The sequence below is a fragment of the Psammomys obesus genome, unplaced genomic scaffold (genome assembly GCF_907164565.1).
Source record: "Psammomys obesus unplaced genomic scaffold, mPsaObe1.curated_primary_1811, whole genome shotgun sequence".
Lineage (NCBI taxonomy): Eukaryota > Metazoa > Chordata > Mammalia > Rodentia > Muridae > Psammomys > Psammomys obesus.
In genome coordinates this window covers 9,963,942-9,983,741 of record NW_026592890.1, presented here as the reverse complement: position 1 = coordinate 9,983,741, position 19,800 = coordinate 9,963,942, and the positions used below count along the sequence as shown (strand labels likewise).

The 19,800-nt window shown below is 35.3% G+C and overlaps 1 protein-coding gene across 1 annotated transcript in view; it reads right to left on the bottom strand.

Annotated features, from left to right (window-relative positions):
- Positions 1-6: 6 nt before the first annotated feature.
- Positions 7-19,800, bottom strand: part of Qki (QKI, KH domain containing RNA binding) — a 118,521-nt gene continuing 98,727 nt past the window's right edge. The window contains exons 5-8 of the mRNA XM_055615860.1: positions 12,959-13,046; positions 11,432-11,707; positions 8,702-8,776; positions 7-4,954 (exon numbers count right to left, since the gene is read on the bottom strand). Of these exons, the coding sequence (XP_055471835.1) occupies positions 4,938-4,954; positions 8,702-8,776; positions 11,432-11,707; positions 12,959-13,046 (456 nt within the window). The 3' untranslated portion in view covers positions 7-4,937. The remainder of the gene's footprint in view (positions 4,955-8,701; positions 8,777-11,431; positions 11,708-12,958; positions 13,047-19,800) is intronic.

Below are 19,800 nucleotides of genomic sequence, written 5' to 3'. Positions count from 1 at the left end.
ACACACACACACACACACACACACACACACACACACACACACACACACACGTCACAAAACATTTCATTGGTGAAATGGTCTCAGTTAGGAAGTTCAACCACAACCAGAAATTTTACTTATAACTGTCATTTGTTTTTGTTGCATGCGGGTACTTGTGGAAGCACACAAACATGCACACACACACACCATATGCTTTTACCCATCAATGAAGTAGAAAACTTTAACCAAATACCTCTCATGTGCACACAAACTTTTTTTTTTTTAAATAGACAGGGCCATTTCAACAACTCCCTCATACAGGCACAGCCATACATGAAGATGCTGCACTACAATGATGTGAATTTAATTTTCATGTTTCCCTAGATAGCTTACCTAAAGAAAAAAAAATGCTTTACTGAGTACATTAATATTACCCCAGCCTTTTGAAGAAAAACAGATAACCATTTCATCAAATAGCACCAACTAATAAAATGACACTAGAACTTTCCCATCCCAGTAATTTGGCTGTCTAATATTATTGCACTTATATAAATATATGGCTTGTAATGCTATCTGCACCATGTAAAAATGTCATTGAACATTTTCAATAGGAAGTACCCTCACTGAAAATGGGACAAGACTGCATGCGCAGAATTCAGAGATTATGAAACTATACAGAACTATACAGTTCTTTATCAACAGTTGTGACAAATTACCATGGGAGTTTTCGTGCAGCAACAGAATGACAGCATCTTAAAAATGCCCATAGAGCACTAAACATACTTGTTATGGCAGTGGGAACTTGTCTACCCAATGATACTATGTGATCTTCCCCCTCTTATCAAATTACTTCATGTGTACAGGACTAAAAATGATCAAAGATAATTAAACTAGTCTCACTACTCTGAGTGTCATGTATGCACAAAATAATATAACTGTATCCTTTCACAAAGATATAACTCAGGCCTTAATTTTAAGGATTCTAAAGCACAATTTAAAAATATAAAGCATTACTTACAAAAGCAAAGTTTATTCTAAGAGGGTTTTTGTTTTTTCCTCCACAGACAAGGTAATTATGAATCTATCACACAACAATGGACTTATGTGCTAAAGAAGAATTTCTTCTACAGAGTGCAGCCAAGTGAAGCATGGGACAGCAAAGAATCTTAGATGTATTAAATTAGCCTTACTTAGATGCTAGAAATTAACCACACATACATCAGATGACAGTGTTCCTCTCTGCCATGCTTCTTGTGTAGTTGCCTAGGCGGCTAGATGCTAGAAATTAACCACACATACATCAGATGACAGTGTTCCTCTCTGCCATGCTTCTTGTGTAGTTGCCTAGGCGGCTCTGAAAGTGGATACGGGACAAACCTCCTAAGAGCTCATATACTGACGGGTAAAGATGGGTAGAGATAGGACTGGGCTGCACAGCGTAGAGAAGCAGACTTAATTCAGCTCTAACAGGAGCTGCTGGTTAAACAACACAGGGAAAATATCAATTGACTCATAACTATGTGTGGCCAAAAATAACCTGCTACAAATTAAGATAAATGGTTCAACAGCGAATCAAACTGGTTTCTCAGGGTGTATCATTACAGTAAATCTCTTGACTCTTTATGCTGTGAGTAAACAGGGATTATTCTGGAGCAGAAAAAATAAAGTGTGGAATTAGTAATGCAGATGTTGAAAGGCCAATGGCATGACTAGGAGAGTGACTCAAACAGATGCTGTTTTGTTCCATCTCCACTAGCACCTACTATCCAAGGTGAAAGGCCAGAATACCCAAAGCCATTTTAGCAGTAGTGTGCACAACTGTCAGCTGACAAACAACATAGAAAACAAGTCACATTATGTTATATGTGGTCACGTTCTTCATTGTTAGTTCAGGAACTCAAGACTTTTATTTATCTCTGTTTATTTTCATTAAACATGTAAAGGTTAATAAACAGACACAGTCCAGAGTTAGTAGGTTGGTATTATAACATTTATTAAAATAATGCTATGGGTTAATAGAAACAGCAAAGAACCAAAGAATTAAAATGCAAGCTATGTAAAATCCCAACTAAAACCCAGAAGTGTCTAATGTATTCATTCATCAGCTAACTAAAAGCTCAAGAAAGACAAGACACCCAATATAATAAAGTACTGCAAAACAATTGGCAATTTTCAGTTATCAAAATTGTGGATTTTGCATTTTGTATCCTTTTCTCAATCAAGAAAAAAATTCTTTTGAATGTTATATAACATACATATAAAACAAGATAGAAAAATACATTATAAACTTGTAACAATGGCTGTAAATACATTATCTTACATGTTTCTCATAGGCAATAGGTTGGTTATGGTACATACATAGCATGAAACTACTAAGATAATAAAGAACAGACAAAAAATACATGTCAGCTGTATGGTAACATACAAGCGACACTCCCATCTACCCACACTAAAAAATTACATAATACTGTCAGGAAAAGAGTCTTAAAAACTACATACTTTAATAAGAAAAAAATTCAATAGAGTGATAATACTGAGAACCAAGGCATTCAGAGATTCCAAAAGTCATGCTTTTTTCAGTTGACTCAAAACACTGTCAACTAAGTTTTCAAAAGTTTGTTCAGAGCCAGTATTACTCATAAACGTCACACGTCTATTGTTTTACACATTTACTTTCTTCCCCATAAAAGACCTTTGATAAACATCTAAAATGTCCAGGTATAACACAGCTGAGATGAGGCTGGATCAAATACTGGTACTGTGTTTTTTACTATCACCTCAAGTGTTCTGAGTGTCGCAAATTTATTCAACCAACCAAACAAAATAAAAATCAAAATGGCACAGCATATATAGTAAATAAATCAAAACCACCACAAGTGTAACAGAAAGACAAAGCAGTGGTACATTAAACCAAAGCTAGCTGAGTACAACACAAGGACTGTCTATTGCATAGTAAATAAACTGAAAATGGTTCCAAGTTGAGACAGAATAATGGAGAGGTCACCATGAAGGTGAGCAATGAGCTTTCCTGCTGACCTTGACTGTGAAGCCAGGAAGGTATGGAAGAGGCATGAGTTGATGAGCCAGGAGTCCACCATCACTTGAGATTTGCCATGTCTGGTACTGAGTGGTTAATGACTTATTAACTCAAGTGTTTAGATGTAGGCTTTGCATACAAACTGCTTCAACTACAAAACTGAACTTCATGAGAGAAACTGAAGATGAAAAGGAATGTAGCTGAGCGTTTATATGCACTGTGATGTTAGCTTTCCACACAACTTATTAAATTTTGGCTACTTAACACTTTTTTCCACAATAAAAAATTTCAAAGATTCATTTTTTGTGAAAAAGTTTGTTAGGCATTACTAATTTCCAATTAATAAGAAAAAAAAATCCATTATATCCCTCTTCTCCAAATAAAATAAAGCTCTAATTTAATTTTGTCTGTAAACTGATGTTCAGATCTCACATAATTTTTTTTTTTTAAACCTCAGAATCCTTTGGGCAAACACTGAAGACAGCAATAACCGAAAGTACTCAATTATGATTTGTAAAAGAATGACATTTTAAAATTTACTAGTCAGACATTAGAAAAGCTATCAAATTTTTTTCACAGTATCAGATTTGGCAAATTGGCATCAAGATAACATGACACAAATCATATAATTTAGACCATCAACTCATTTGTCTCCCCTCATATCTCCTTTCACATACTGGGCGACTGAGGAACATGCATTAACTTTTATTCTGAGGGAGGAGCTGATCTTACAGGACACTTGACTAAATGAGCATGAAGGAAAATAAGGCACTTTCTTTTTCTTTAGACTTATTCCAATACTTAAAAAATAAAAAAGAAAGACAAAAAGGCTCTTTTGGTCTTTTGTTTCTTGACAACCACCAGAAAAAATCATTTAACGAAATAAAGGGTTTCTTTGTTCTTTTTCTTTTTTTTTATAACACTTGAAAGTATAAAATGCTACATTTCCAAAAATATATATATTTTTTCTGCACCAGCACCCTTGTATAGTAAAAGTATCTACTTTTTGTTCATTTGTTTCAATGCACTACACTTTATCTACAATTTCATTACATGTATACAGCAAATAGGCAAGCATGGCTTTTACATCCTTAATGATATTCTCTATACAGGGAGGTTTTAAAAAAAATATTTGAACAGTTTGCCCAGTAATGTGACACATAATGCATGTACCTTGTTCTCGTATAATTTTTAAGGTGGTGTAAAATAAAGATTTGGAAATTTTAACTCAGATACTCAACTTTTTAAAAATAGTGTCGCAGTTTTGTTCTTTGCATTACTTTTCAAAACTCCTTGGTAAGTTTTCTCTCATGGCACACTTTGTTCTAATACTTCAAATTTTGGCAGGCAATATAAAAAAGGCTGCAATTTCTGCCCTTTGAGGGCACTGTAGTGACTAAACAAACAGCATGTCAAATTTTGAATACTTTTGAAGTCACTTCACCAATGACATCCCTGACCGAAGGTTCATGCATGATGCATTGTCACACAGTACATTCAGAGAGAGCTTTGACTTCGCTATGAGAAGAAAAAGATTCCTACAAGTCTCTCACAGTAACTGCCTCTGTCATTGAGTAGTTAGGGCCATCTGTCTCCCTTTCTTAAGAGAGGCCTTCTTACCGTTCGCTTGGGGTGGGGCATTGAAAGATGATCAGTGCTGTGGGATGAATCGGGCCTTATTGCTTTACTACTATTCAGTGCAGGTTCTAGAACCACTTTCACCCAAACAGGAGGGGAAAAGCTGAGTTGGAGGACAATTTCTTTGTCTTTTGTTTGGTTAGATGGTAAGACGAACGGACAAGTGCCTCAGCTCGCTGCACTGACGACAGGCAAGCAAAGGCGATTACCAGTTAACTGATCAGCAGGCAGGCATGGTCAGGTCATCATTGGGTGAAGAGTTCAGAGGTCAGAAGGTCATAGGTTAGTTGCCGGTGGCGGCTGGGTGGTTAGAAACAAAAAACAAAACAAAAAAAGAAAAGAAAAGATAGAGAAGAGATTAGTTTCAGCTAGTGACGGCTTAATGACAACATGAAAAACTAATCACAACTAATAAAAAAAAAAAAGCATGTTGAATTCTGACAAACTGATTGACACCATCTACAGAATACAATAAAAATCATGACAATTTTATATCATGATTTGAACAAATAAAGAAGAGCCCACTCCCACAAAAATAATTTGAAAAAACCCAACTTGTTAACAGAAAAAAATAGAAATAAAATACAGCTAACAACTAATAGTTAGTAGCAGTCAATGAAGGAAATTGGAAAACAATGGTGAATAGGTTTGGTATAAAGAATTTTGAACAGTCAGTGCAGTTATGAGTATCTGACTGCTATTAAGCATTAGTATTCTCTCAGATGCAAGCAATAAAGCAACTATTAATGATGGATGTGATTATTAATAACTGATGATTAACAGAAATGAATCTAAAGAAATTTAAATTGCTATGAACAATTTGGTTCAACATAAACTCTGGGCCAAACAAGTTTTCTTTTGTTCAATAAATGTTTATTGCTTTTTCAATTATTCTATTTACAAACAACATGGAATTTCTTGGCCTCATGATACAAAGCAATACTGTAGTCTAGCAGTGTAGGCAACATCATGGGAACCAGAAAAAGGCCAGGCCTTTTGCACCAGCCAACATTTTCCAGTTGAAAATACTAATTTACACATATAGAACACTTATAAAATGCACTTGCATGTAAACACTGTAAAATCCTGCCATTTAAAATTCTATACCTCAAGGAACTATAAGTACATAAAAAATAGAAGAAATTTCTAACTGATACCAATAAGGCATTTTAAAACTACAAACAGCTTTCTTTATTCAATTTCAAAGCTAATACTCTGCAAATACAATAAAATCTGACATTTCATATACATTCCTGCTTTATATTTTTATATTTTAAAAGCCACCTGTAAATACTATTTTCTTTTGCAAAGTAACAAAAAAGAACAAAAAAAAATTAAAAAAAAATTACAGTAAAACATAAAGTAGTTCTCAAGTGGAAAAGTTATCACTCCAAATGTCCTTAAGTAGCTCCTTCTTTAATAATCAACCTGTCACATTCTACTTCACCAAACTTGGTCCACTTAACAGTAGTATGATTCTTAAGACTCATTCAACAGCTTAATTATTTCTACTATATTCTGAGGTTTGACAGAATTTTCTGTACTGTTGCCATTGAGACAAAGGCAGGAGAGATGTGAATGAAAAGATGCTCAGTGCAAAGTTAGATTCTAGGCCACTCCATATATCAAACCTAGTAGGTGTAATGTTCACAGGGTTGAAATGTTCTATATAATAGACCTATATACCTTTGTATGACAAAAATGGTTTCTATAGTCTATCAATTAGAACAGTTTATAAATACTACAAAAATACTGTATCTTTAATATAATCAAATCTTCCCTGAATTTCTGAAAAGGAAGCAGAATTTTATTTAGAAAAAAAAAATTTTTAAAAGGCTGTTTCAAAGTCTTAAATTTGGTTAAGTAATGGCTTTTGTCAAATCATTACTTGGATAATTTCTGATTATTTTTTGAGTGTGGAATATTTAACAAAGCAAACCATCATATCCAGTATATCTAGAATTCATCCTCTGCCATGTCCTGGCCTGCTACAGTACACACAGGTATGTCAACTGTGCAAAATCACTTATAGTTTATTACAACTATAAAGTAAATTGGTCTTTATGTTTCAAACTGATTCTGAAATAAGTATGAAGGTTGTTTTAGTAAGCAACTAGATACTTGTCGACCATGCAACTAGTCTAAATGCTCACATAGTTTCATGGTTATATGTCCTTGGGCTGCTTCCTTGCATCATATGAATGCTAATAGTAACCTTCTCTTTAAAGGATTTTTTAAAAAGTAGAGAAAACAGTAGTATCATAAAATCATGTAAGTCAAGGACTTCGGTCATCTCCCTCAGACCCAATGAGTATATATGCTGACAGTATACAAAAGTGATCTGTTTCTAGAAAAAGAAGAAAGGGAGCCAGGAAGGGAGGAAGGATAAAGGCATTTCGGTTTGCTGACATTGCATTCTGAATATAAACAGAACTATTCAAAATAAGCACAGCTACAGATGAGCCATGCATGGAATGTGTTGTCATTTTCCAAATATAATAAGATCTTGGTCTAATATGTTCAACTATCTGAAGGCTCTGGAGTACAAAGTGGGAAAGGATTACTGTGTTAACAAAATTATGTAAAATCTCCTAAGAGACACACAGGGAAAGAAAATCTAAGAGGAAAAACTACTTCAAAATCAAAACACTCTGTAAGATAATTATCTTTTATAATTATATTATACTGCTAAATTTTATAATTTAGCAGTATGATACAGCTTCAAATTACTTACAAGACTGCTCACATCTAAAATGACTTTCCCCCATCTAACTTCCTCATCTCTAAGTGACTCATCAAATAGCTGATGTGCTTACATTTGGCACAACTGCACAGAATATTATTATTATGGATATTCCCCGAGGTAAGGATTTATTTTGTTCAATGAATAACCACTGCAAAAAAAAAGTGTATGTTAGCTAAAGTTTTCAGGACTCTTTCAGTATATATAATATTAAATATTGATGTCTTTGGGTAGGCATTTTATTTCCAATACACAAAACAATTGTGTCCAGTATTTATGATGGGAATTCAAGGGTAATCATGTGAAGTGAGCTAGGTCCTTTTCTACTATTCTTGGAATTCCAATCTTGCAATTGAAAACAAATGAACAAACAAACAAACAAACAAAAAAACACACACAAAAAAAGTAAAACACAATTCAATGTCTTCAATGTCAAAAAACCGAAACTACCGTTCCTCAAATAAGCATAAATAATTTAAAAATGGGTCCAAGGGCATATGTAGGGCACAAGTTACATGAAAATGAGAAAAATGAAGACTTGTTTTCCAGTCACAGGTTAGTCAAAAAGGATATCCAAACAGCTGGATCTCACATACCACAGAGTTTCAGGATAGTTTACCTTCAGGTACTATATTTTAGCAGCAAATGACACAACTCAAAGGATCCATTTTGGCAAGAGAATAGAGTAAGAGGGAACTCTTTTTCTAATTTATAAAGTATCCACCTACATGAAAATTATCTTCACAGTCCTGACTGTTGATTTTTAGCTAAGTACTTGACATGTATACCCTCATATTTATGCAGTGGCTCATGTTTTATTATAGAGAAAAATGGAAACTAAATCTTCAGTTTTCTCCAAATTACACAGAAGCAAAATTTCTTTACTTCTCCCATGAAAACATCATCTGTTCAATTAACTTTACAGTACCAACTGAAATATTCAGAATAATTAAAGGGTAAGTTTTAGCAACAATTACTACTAAAAATTGCAAAGGTAATGTAAAAATTTAATAGCTCCCCAAGTTGACTAATTTATGTTTTAACGGGAATAAATCTTAGAACACAGTAATAAACTTAATAAATTAAAATATAAAGGGGAGGGGTAAAAACCCAAACCAAGAAACAAAAATCATAAACAAAACCACAAAACCAGCCTTAAATCAATCAATTATTAAATTAATTTAGGGAAGGAAAAGAAACAGTGTGCAGGTAAACAGTTACATTTTTCCATCAGGTGTGGTGTTGCAAACTTTATGGACACCCAGCACATTGCTTATAAACAAGAACTGCAGAACTAAACTAACCTCGGTCTGCGGTCACAATCCTTTGGTAAGGATGGACACGCATATCGTGCCTTCGAACTTTAGTAGCCACCGCACCTAGTTAAATTGCAATTACCAAGACAAAGTTAGAAAACATACATAAGGGAAACATCGACAGCAGGTTTATCAAAATGGATCTCAAATGTTCACTTACTACAAAAGCTTAAGAAACACGTTAAGGCACAGTAGTTTTAAAATTAACTGTAGTATGTATTGTATATAGGCATCTATCAATATTGCGTTCATTTCAAACATGGCCTTCCACCTACTTCATCCCTTCATGTACAGTCCCCAAGTCACAGTATCTCACGAGCTCTACTTGATCCAGACACAGCTGAGCTTTACTAGTCACATATTCACTGAAGTGCCTCTCTTGCAGCAGGACTACTTAAATAATGCCACATTTAATACTGACAATTATTTGCTAACCTTCACTTCAGAGTTTATCACTTAAAAAAGGTTTAAAAAGCAACTCTTAAAGGCTACAGATTGTGGTTTTAAACTTTTGAGTCAATAAGTATGAACTGCAATGAATTAGGTGATTAGTAAAGCAAACAGTACAGTACACTTAGCAGTCAGTATACTACTATACACTCCTTTATAAATTACCGTTGCTTTGCAGTATTACAGACTAATCCAAATTAATAGCATCATTTTACTTTATATCTATGTGCAAAAAGTGCAAGTAAGTCACTGACTGCTAGGCTAAGGTTTTTCCCGGAGGCTGCTGAGACTAAGCATTTGTTAAATTCAGATCTGATGAGGGTTCGGTTAAGACCGTTCTTGAATTCTTAGCCTTTCGTTGGGAAAGCCATACCTAAAGATAAAAGGAAGGGAATTAAACATTAGTCATCAATGAAGATTTGATGCTAACACCAATCTCCTCACTACCACCAACACACATGTCTGCATCTGTTTTGAAGGGCACTGCTTATTTTAAAATAATGGGAGACTTGCTACATAGCATGCATGTTATCTGTGTGCAAATTTACTGTAACTGGGGAATTTAAAATAATTTCCTGAGTTCTCCAAAGGGCCAATATCATAGTTTTACTGCTTAGGTGGCAAAACAAGAAATAACAATGAGAGTATTTTCTCACTTAGTACTTATTACTGAGAACCTTAAAAATGCTAATTGGGTATCTACATATTTTGCTCTTAATTTTGTTGGTTTAAATCAAGCCTTCATAATTATAAAATTTCTTAACCAAACCAAGCATGTTGCTTTACAATTAGAAATTTTACAGCAGTGCCTCTTGCTGTCTCTAAGCAGTAAACGGATTGAGAATCTATTTTTCACTTTAGATAAGCAGATTGCATAGAAATATAATTCTATCTGGTAAAACTAGGAGCTCTTGCACTAATAGTCAGGAGCAGCAGCTGGAAGCCAAGAGCCCTAACTCCTCAGGAGCAGATGCTGTGAGTGCAGCAGAGAGGAGTTCTGGGGAAGGAGCATGCACAGGGCCACAGGAAAGAGTATTAATAGAAAGGAAAACTTAAATAAGGTTATAACAGGTTACATGTTATTTAAAAAAAATGCTTCAAGTAATGTGCAACAGAACACAGCCTCTCACTAATATTTCTGTGGTATAATTCTGACTTATAATTATTTATACAATGATTTAGACAGAAAACATATACAATAAAAATGTATGTTTATAAACAAAAGGCACCTAAGTGCATGCACACACACAGATAACATACAGAGTATTTTGTCTTTCTTTAAATGAACAATGAATTTTCAAGTTTAAATCTTAATGTCCAGTTCACTAAAAAATTTTCAAATTAATATTAAGCTGGGGGGGGGAGGGGGCAGGGAAGCTTTAAGAGTTCAAAGTCCTAAAAGTCAACAGCAGGCACACAGCACCAAGGTCATACACAAAAAAGTTTCAAAATTCTGTCTCGTAAACAGTGGGGTTTCTCCACACTGACTGGTCGTGTTCTACAGCTGCTGTACTCTAGTCCTTCATCCAGCAAGTCAATGGGCTGAAATATCAGGCATGACTGGCATTTCAATCCACTCTATAAAGAAAAGGCATCAGTAATGTCTGTTTCAAGAATATTGCTTTGATCATGTAAACCCCTGAGAGTTTGAATGACTTTAGTTTTTACCTTCAACATGACTGAATTTATTAAGTTAGTGTGTGGTCATCTCGATCACAGTAATATAGAAATTATAGAATATTGGTTATGTTCACCAAGACTTGAAAACTCTTAAGACTACAACTATTAACTACATCCTTTAAGTGATCATCAATATTTAAATACATACAAATAACAAATTTAATAAAAATCTCAAAATATTGATAGTACGTTAAAATTCAGTGAGCAAGTAAATCTGTGAGACAAAATAAAGCTAATTTTGGAAGGTGGAGCTGATGAAGCCATTAGGATAAAGTGGCAATAATAGCCTAGATAAAACTCAATAACAACATCAGTCATCTAATTAATAAAGGCATCATTTGGTTGAAAGTATACATGGCAAGTGTACTTAGAGAGATTCCGAGATACTAAAGTAAATTAAAACAAATTAAGGTATAGCTACTTAATGGGAGAACCCTTGTGAGGAACTGAAATAAAAGCATATTTCATTTCCGATTTTTCCTAATCAAAACACATATTGTTTCTCTAAAATTGGTAAACATTGTGTCAAAGTCTGGGGTACTACAATTTAGGAATTTATTATCCACCTAGTACTGGAATCATACTTACCTAACACACCACTGGGTTCAATAGGGTACTCAAGGATTGATGTAGCTGGTGCCAACGTGTAGGGGTATTCATAGGGTGTGTAGATTAACCCAGCTTCAGGCCCTGGAGGGACTATTGCAGCAGTTGGGTGAGGAGTTCCGTTTGGCATGACAGCGGTCTGTATTTGTCTGATCAAAGGCATTATGGTAGGGCCAGCTGGCGTAGGTGTACGCAGAGCAGCTGGTGGGAGGACAGGCGCAGGCCCAGTGATGATCCTTGGAGCAGCCTGGGCAGTTGCTGCAAGAGAAAAGGCAAGGGCTGCTACAGTAAGCAAAGAAATTTAGAAAGAAGTATAGGGATAGCAGTAATAAAACATGAGAAAATGAGAGGGAAGTAGGAAAAAGAAAGGAAAAAGCAGGAAAGAAGAAAAATAAAAGGAAATCATTAGTACATGCATTGATCACACAAAAATGTCAAAGCATACCAACCAAATGCAATCAGCTTCCCATTTCCCCAAAATGATTAAAAATAATGCAAAAATAAAACCCACTGTAAAAAAAAAATAAACAAGACCATTAAAGTGTTATATTATTCATAATTTTGATGATATTATCCACTTTAAAAAATTTGTGAGACTAAAGGTACATGCAAGCCCACAAGAAAACATTCCAATTAAAAGATTCAATGAAAGTAATTAAGTGGAGTCCACAGAAACAGTTCTGGTGTATTTCTAAAACATAACTTTGGCTTCAAGTTTAAGGAAAACTCCCTGGATTAAGTATGTTTCCAGATTGTTAGGAATTACTGCACAACAAAAAGAATAAAGAAATAGTCCCACTGCTAAATTCATGACAATTAAAGCCAGCCATTTATAAAGCAATTACTGCTAAACTCACTGGGTTGCCTACCTTTGGGAATTTTGGCTGTGACTTTAAAATTCAATTTCTTAAAAAAAAAAAAAAAATCATCAATGCTCTAAATATGGTATGTTCAGATAAATGACATGTAAACCTTAGGTCATCTCAAATTATATATTAAAAAAAAACCTACTCTCTCATACAGCTTATAAAATTATGCCACAATCCATGACAGGGAGAACAAAGGCTGAAAACAGTTCTCACCCACTGATCTCTGTGAACTCACAAGGGAACTGAAATAGCGGAAAAACATGAGTGCAAACATGCAAGCAAGGGGAAAAGAAAGATTTCAACAGCAGGGCCATTTCATTTAGAGAGTTTAAATAAACTCTTTTAAAAAGCTTTCAAATTTTTGTATTTTGTATAATGTCACAAAAAGTTCAAGGTCTTAACTAGATAGTTAATACAACAGGATATTTTTTTGAACCCCTTCACCAAAAAAGTAAATTTACAACATCAAACTTGGTATGCTGGCATACAATTGAACAGGCCTTTGTTTACAGAAGCATTAAATAAAATGGGGCTCTTCATCAAATTGTGAATGTTATCATTATTTCAACTCTAACTGGCTTTTATACTGTGGTACCAAAAGGAAACAGGAGCTGTAATCCTGCCCCAGTTTCATTCTTACGTGATTTAATGTTGGCGTCTCTGTATGTACCATTCAGAATTGCAAGCTCCATCAGCTGCATCTTCTTCAGGCTGTCTTCTCCTTCAGCCTACACATGGGAAACAGGAACATTAGTATTTGGTACTCTACACATACATTACAACTAAAAAAATATCCACCATGTGACCCTGAACTACAAATGTGATCTAGCAATCATCACTGAATCTCTAAGCTTCTATTTCTGCTTCTGTGCACTTCTTTTCTTGGTTTCCCTCAATCACCTAACAAGTGCTACCAAGTTATCTATTCGGCCCTCTATCTTCAGGGTCACTGTATAATTTCCTACCTACATAGGAAATATTTACAAGTGAAAAGGGTACTAAGACTAACTAGAATACATAAACATCAATGAGGATGGCTACACCATTTACCATGGTTTCACCCCTCTTCCATTAACTAATACTACTCTTAATAATTCATTCTTTTTATCCTACCCAAACTACTGAAGTCATTTGACAGTGGTGCCTGTTATTCAATACATATACAAACTAAACACCAATCAAGATCAAAAGTCAGATAAAGTTCCCCCTAAACACAGCTTTTACCTTAATGTTTCAAAATATTTGTATGTCTTAAAACCTACAATTATTTATTACCATCTGGACAAAAACTGAAACCCTCTTCAAACTACCTCAAGGTGAGCCAATTAACTTTCTCTTTCACACATACCTTGTAGAATAACAGACCAGACTAACTTTATTAATATGTTAGTATATATTCCTGTTTGCCAATTGCATATGCTCTTTACATGTTCCTGTAATTTCCCTTTCCAAGCCCTACTTATTTACAGCAGCTTCAATAAAACACTACCTTCCCCAGAGCCACACCTACATTCTATGATTTCAGCCATGAATTACATCTTGTAGTAACATCACTACTCCCAAAGTAAGCTCCATTAGTTATCACTACCTAATCCCAAAATTATTGTTGTTTTTTTTTTTTGTTTTGTTTTGTTTTGTTTTGTTTTTTGTTTAAAGACAGAGACTCACTGTATAGCCCTGGCTGGCCCTGAACTCACACCTGGCTGGAACTTATTTTTTAAGTGATTGGTATATGAAATCTGACTGTACTTCCAAAGCACAAATTTTAACTAGCAAAAGTAAAATCCAAGTGGTAGAAAAGGAACTAGGAAGTCTGTCCTTTAAAGAGTATGAAATCAAGTGTCCCCCATTTTAATGCAATACTTAGTCTTCTTGACCATTTGAAATATGGGAGGGAAGACACATGCAAGTTTTTCAGTCTTCTAGTTCTCTTACAACTGTAATGACACATAGATTTTTTAGAGTAGGGATTCACATCCTATAATTTGTAGTAAATAGAATTGCTGAGTATTAAAGATAAGTGAAACCATTATAAAGACAACATTTGATGTCCTATTGACAACAACTTTTAAAGTCTCCTTTGCAGTAAAGGAAGAAGATACCTGCATATTTGTTGATTATTTCTTGACTCTCATCAATTTGTATAAAAATAAATAAATATGACTTATTTGGTAGAATAAAAAATAAGCGAGCTAATATTAGAAGGGAGTAAGTGGAAATCTGTTATTATCAGAATTCCTAAATATGTTCACTAAAAATATTAATACTATAAATCAAAATTTATCAACAGTTGGTTCAAGTTTAATCTGTGGAATCGTGAAATACATAATAAATGACAAATAAATTAATAAATAATGAAATAAAAGAGACATTAGGTATTACTTTCAGCCTGAGTGAAAAAGATGTTGTCGAAGTCTGAAAGTCAGTGAGTGAGGTACAAATTTCCCTCCATCAAAAACCTAAAAAAGGAAGAAGCTGTCTGTAAAGAGAAAATGTGCTTGAAACATGTTTGAATTAGACTGTTTATTATTATTAAGAAATGGTTCGTGTCAACTGCAGAGATGATGCCAAAGAGACAGATGGTAGAAGAAATGATGTGTTCCCACCAGAATGACTGGCCATGTCATTTGTAGGACCCAGAACATTAAAAACTGGGCAGAGATTACTGCAGTGAGTACGCAGAAAACCCTGAACTAGCAGGTGCTAGTTTACAGTAACTTAAAGTATGACCACTGTGGAAGGCTGAGTTAATATGTCATAACCCTCCACAGACCCATCAAAGGAATTATGTGGCAGAATTAAATCTAAAACAAGTTGTCACTTTCCAGTATGAGCTTTATTGTCTTCATGTGCTTACCATCTATCACACTCTATTCAAAGAGAGGGAGATACTGGGTTTTATTGCCTCACAAGACAATAAAGGTCATTACAAAATTATCTCCATATAAAAATGGTTGTTTCAACTTTACTGACCCATTTCTGACAGAAATTTAGCATATTTCTTTGCTTAAGCCTCTTTTTCAAATGTAAATTCAGATAAAGAAAACTTGCTAGTAAGTTTTATCTCACGATGAAAAGGCCTCATCTGGTTCTTCTGTAAGACCTTTAGTAACTGGTCAGCTATAGCAACCTCAAGTTATAGATCTTCCAGATACTTTACAAGGTATTTTACCAAGCCAGCATACCTATGACAGGTCTAATAATTACTTTGGGGGTGGGGATGGATAACAAATAAAACTACTCTTAAAAGCCTGTATATGGTCATCAAATGGTAGTTTACACTTTATGCTATATCCTCAATCTCTTTGCTGTTTCACTTTAAAAACCGAGGCATATTTTTTAAAAACTGTATTTATTTATTTTATTAATTATAGTTTATTCACTTTGTAGCCCAGTTGTAGCCCCCTCCCTCGTCTCCTCCAAATCCCAATGCTCCCTCATCTCCTCCTATGCCCCGCCTCAAGTCAGAGGGGAGGTCCTAGCCTATCAAGTCTCATCAGGACTGGCTGCACTGTCTTCCTCTCTGGTCTGGTAAGGCTGCTTGCTACACCCCTCAGGGGGAGATGATCAAAAAGAGCCAGCCACTGAGTTCATGTCAGAGACAGACCCTGCTACCCTTCCTAGGCAACCGGACCTGAGCTGCCATGGGTTACGTGTGTGGGGTTCTAGGTTATCTTCATGCATGGTCCTTGGTTGGAGTATCAGTCTCAGAAAACACCCCTGTGTCCAGATTTTTTGGTTCTGTTGCTCTCCTTGTGAAGCTCCTTTCCCTTTCAGGTCTTTCTATCTCCCCCTTCTTTCATAAGATTCCCTGCACTCTGCCCAAAGTTTGGCTATGAGTTTCAGTATCTGCTTTGATACCTTGCTGGGTAGTCTTTCAGAGGCCCTGTGTGGTAGGCTCCTGTCCTGTCCTGTCCTGTCCTGTCCAACAACAGATCCTCTGGAGGTATCTCCATCCCTGATCTCAAGCTGTACTACAGAGCAACAGTAATAAAAACTGCATGGTACTGGTATAGAAACAGAATGGTGGATCAATGGAATCAAGCAGAACACCCAGAAATAAACCCACACACCTACGGATACTTATTTTTGACAGAGAAGCCAAAACTATACAATGGAAAAAAGACAGCATATACAACAAATGGTGCTGGTCTAACTAGATGTCTACATGTAGAAAAATACAAATAGATCCATATTTGTCCCCTTGAACAAAACTGAAGTCCAAGTGGATCAAAGACCTCAACACAAAACCAGACATACTAAATCGGTTAGAAGAAAAAGTAGGGAAGAGCCTCAAACTCATTGGCACAGGAGACAACTTCCTGAACAGGACACCAACAGCACAGGCTCTAAGATCAACAATCAATAAATGGGACCTCAGGAAACTGAAAAGCTTCTGTAAAGCAAGATACTGTTGTCAGAACAAAAACAACAGCCTACAGACTGGGAAAGGATCTTCACCAACCGTATATCTGACAGAGGGCTGATATCCAGAACATATAATGAACTCAGGAAGTTAAAAAAACAACAAATCCAAGGAGAGCAACAGAACCAGAAAATTTGAACACAGGGGTCTTTCCAGAGACTCATACTCCAACCAAGTACCATGCATGGAGATAACCTAGAACCACTGCACAGATGTAGCCCATGGCAGTTCAGTGTCCAAGTGGGTTCCATAGTAATGGAAAGAGGGACTGCCTCTGACATGAACTGATTGGCCTGCTCTTTGATCACCTTCCCATGAGGGGAGAGCAGCGTTATCAGGCCACAGAAGATGACAATGCAGCCACTCCTGATGAGATCTGATAGACTAAGATCAGAAGGAAGGAGAGAAGGACCTCCCCTATCAGTGGACTTGGGGAGGGGACATGCGTGAAGAAGGGGGAGGGAAGGTGGGATTAGGAGGGGAAGAGGGACGGGTTTATGGGGGAGATACAAAGTGAATAAAGTGTAATTAATAAAAGTTAAAAAAATGCAACAAATCAAGTAATCCAACTTAGGCATAATTTACAGGCAATTATAGCCAAAGATTTAAAGTGATAACCTTGGACCAGTTTTGATGAATGCACATGAATATCTCTGCATTTGCACCAGAAAAATCTCCATGTATATAAGCACCAACATTCTCTTATACCCCAGTTCAGCTCTTCAGTTCTAGAATTTAAGAGACATGCATTTTAAATTTTCAGGTTTTTTCAGTACAATATTTATTTATGATACTCATCCATGCCATTTGTATATGCAGATTGTTCTAATGGCCAAGTAGTGTTTTGTTGTTTATTCATTCTATAAACTTTTACTTGATTCTAGTTTGAGAATACACTGTGAATATAGGCAGTTTGAAAATTTTCACAGGCTTTTGTTGTAAATCTAAATTTTTACTTATTTTGGACAAATATCTGTAAGTGATATTGCTGAGTCATAGGACAGATGAATTCCATGGGAAAATATAAAGATTACCAGAACACCATGAACAGCATAATTGCTGTTGAAGTATGAAAGTTAAAAAACTCACAACATCAGAAGTCTTGAGATGTCAGAGATTTTTAGATTTGCAAAAAGATAGTATACCACTGATAATATAATATCTCTATTGGTGTCTGGGGAAATCTCTTATAATAATCCTGTCTGTAACTATAACTATACACATATACAGTAGAATAAACAGTTGCAAACATAATTTTTTGAACTTTCTGGAATTGTGGATGACAGACTGATAAGCACATGTAAATATACATTTAAATGTATGTGTATGCTACAATGAGATGTACGGATGTCATCTGTTTTATTCAACAAGCTCAAGCTATGTCAAAGTAACAAACAAGTCAAATACCATGAGACCAAAAGAATTTTAACATTGTAAAATAAAAAAAAATTAAAGGTTGTTTTACTTTATTAGAATGACATGGACTCTTCATCATCTAAGTACTATGCTTCATAATAAAGCTATGGTACTAGCACACATTATTACCAAGACTCAGATAAATTAACTTCTCTAAAAGGTCATAGTGCAGAACAAGCTCCTAAACAAAGTACTTGAGTCAAAGTCCTTATGTTTTAACCATTACATCAGTACACTAGTATTACCACATTCAGCACTAGCATAGAATTTTTATGTGAAAATATCTCCAGAATTAATCAAAGACTTCACATTAAAAAAATGAAGAAAATCATGTTTACCTATTAATATTGTAATAGAGCTGAAGGACGATAAGATGGCGTGGGGGCTTAGAGTACTTGCTGCCAAGCCTGGCAGGCTGAGCTCAAGCCTAGTATCTACATGGTAGGAGAGCTGACTCCTATAGCCTCATTTCTAATACTTTCTTCAAACAAAAATCAAGTTCAAAGCCTCTTAGAATAGACTATAGTGTTTTTCAGTCTCAAAACTGAACGGGCTCTTGCCTAGAAGCAACTTGTATCTATTACCTTTCAAAAGCGTTCAAATTGTACTACTTTTATACAATGCAGACTCATCTGATGACTCTCGCAGACAGTCCTATACTTTCAGATAGCTTTGCTATTTCATTAAAGGAGTATCAATTATAGATGCTGCCATTACTTTTTCATATAATTGGTAAATATTTCCCAAACAACTCTATCCCATACTCCCATTGTGTGTGTGTGTGTGTGTGTGTGTGTGTGTGTGTGTGTGTGTATGTGTGTGTGTCTATAGACTGAGACACTGACTGACAACTGACTAGGGGGAAATAAAAGATGAACAAATGAGTAGAGAAAAAGACCACATTTTATTCAAAAAATTACCTTTTCATTTTTTTTTTCATTCTTAACTTTTAAATTAAAATGTAATTACATAATTCTTACCTCACCTCAGTCTCAAAGTCATGGTCTCCTTTTAAGTAATAAAGGATTCTAACAACAACACTTTCCTTTGTGCTGCTAGGTCCACTCCTTTAAGCTCCAGAGGCTAAACATCACAGGCTTCATTCCCAACTCTGCAAAGAACTTTCTCAGAGTCTAAGGTCTAATAATAGTAAAACCTCTTATGTTTCATCTGCTAGCCCTGGGGCTATACTGCTTCTAAATCTGTATACAGTGTCTCCTTTCTCCTCCAGTTCTTAAGAGCTCTTTAACCAACTCCTTTGTACGTTCTCTGTTGAAATAGTACCTACTGTGGCTTGTGTTTTCCTGACTGACAAAAGAAGATTAGTGGCTTAGTACCACCACTCCACAGGCTTGACCATGTTAACATCTGTGACAGGAGTTTACATGAACTTTGTCAGTCATACTCAATTATTTCTTCTAGGTCATTTAAAGTTTTTTTGATTTCAACTTCTTTTTTATTCCTCTATAAAGAATTTTAACAAAACTTAAACGTTTTTTTTTTAAAGGGGTTAACTGTTATGTGCTAGGTTTATTCACAAAGATTGATGATAAAACTATGAATTGCTTTTGTTAAAACCTAGAGGTTCCACTTTACTTCCTTCTTCCCTCCACACAGCTCCTTCCCAAGTCTCATTTAGG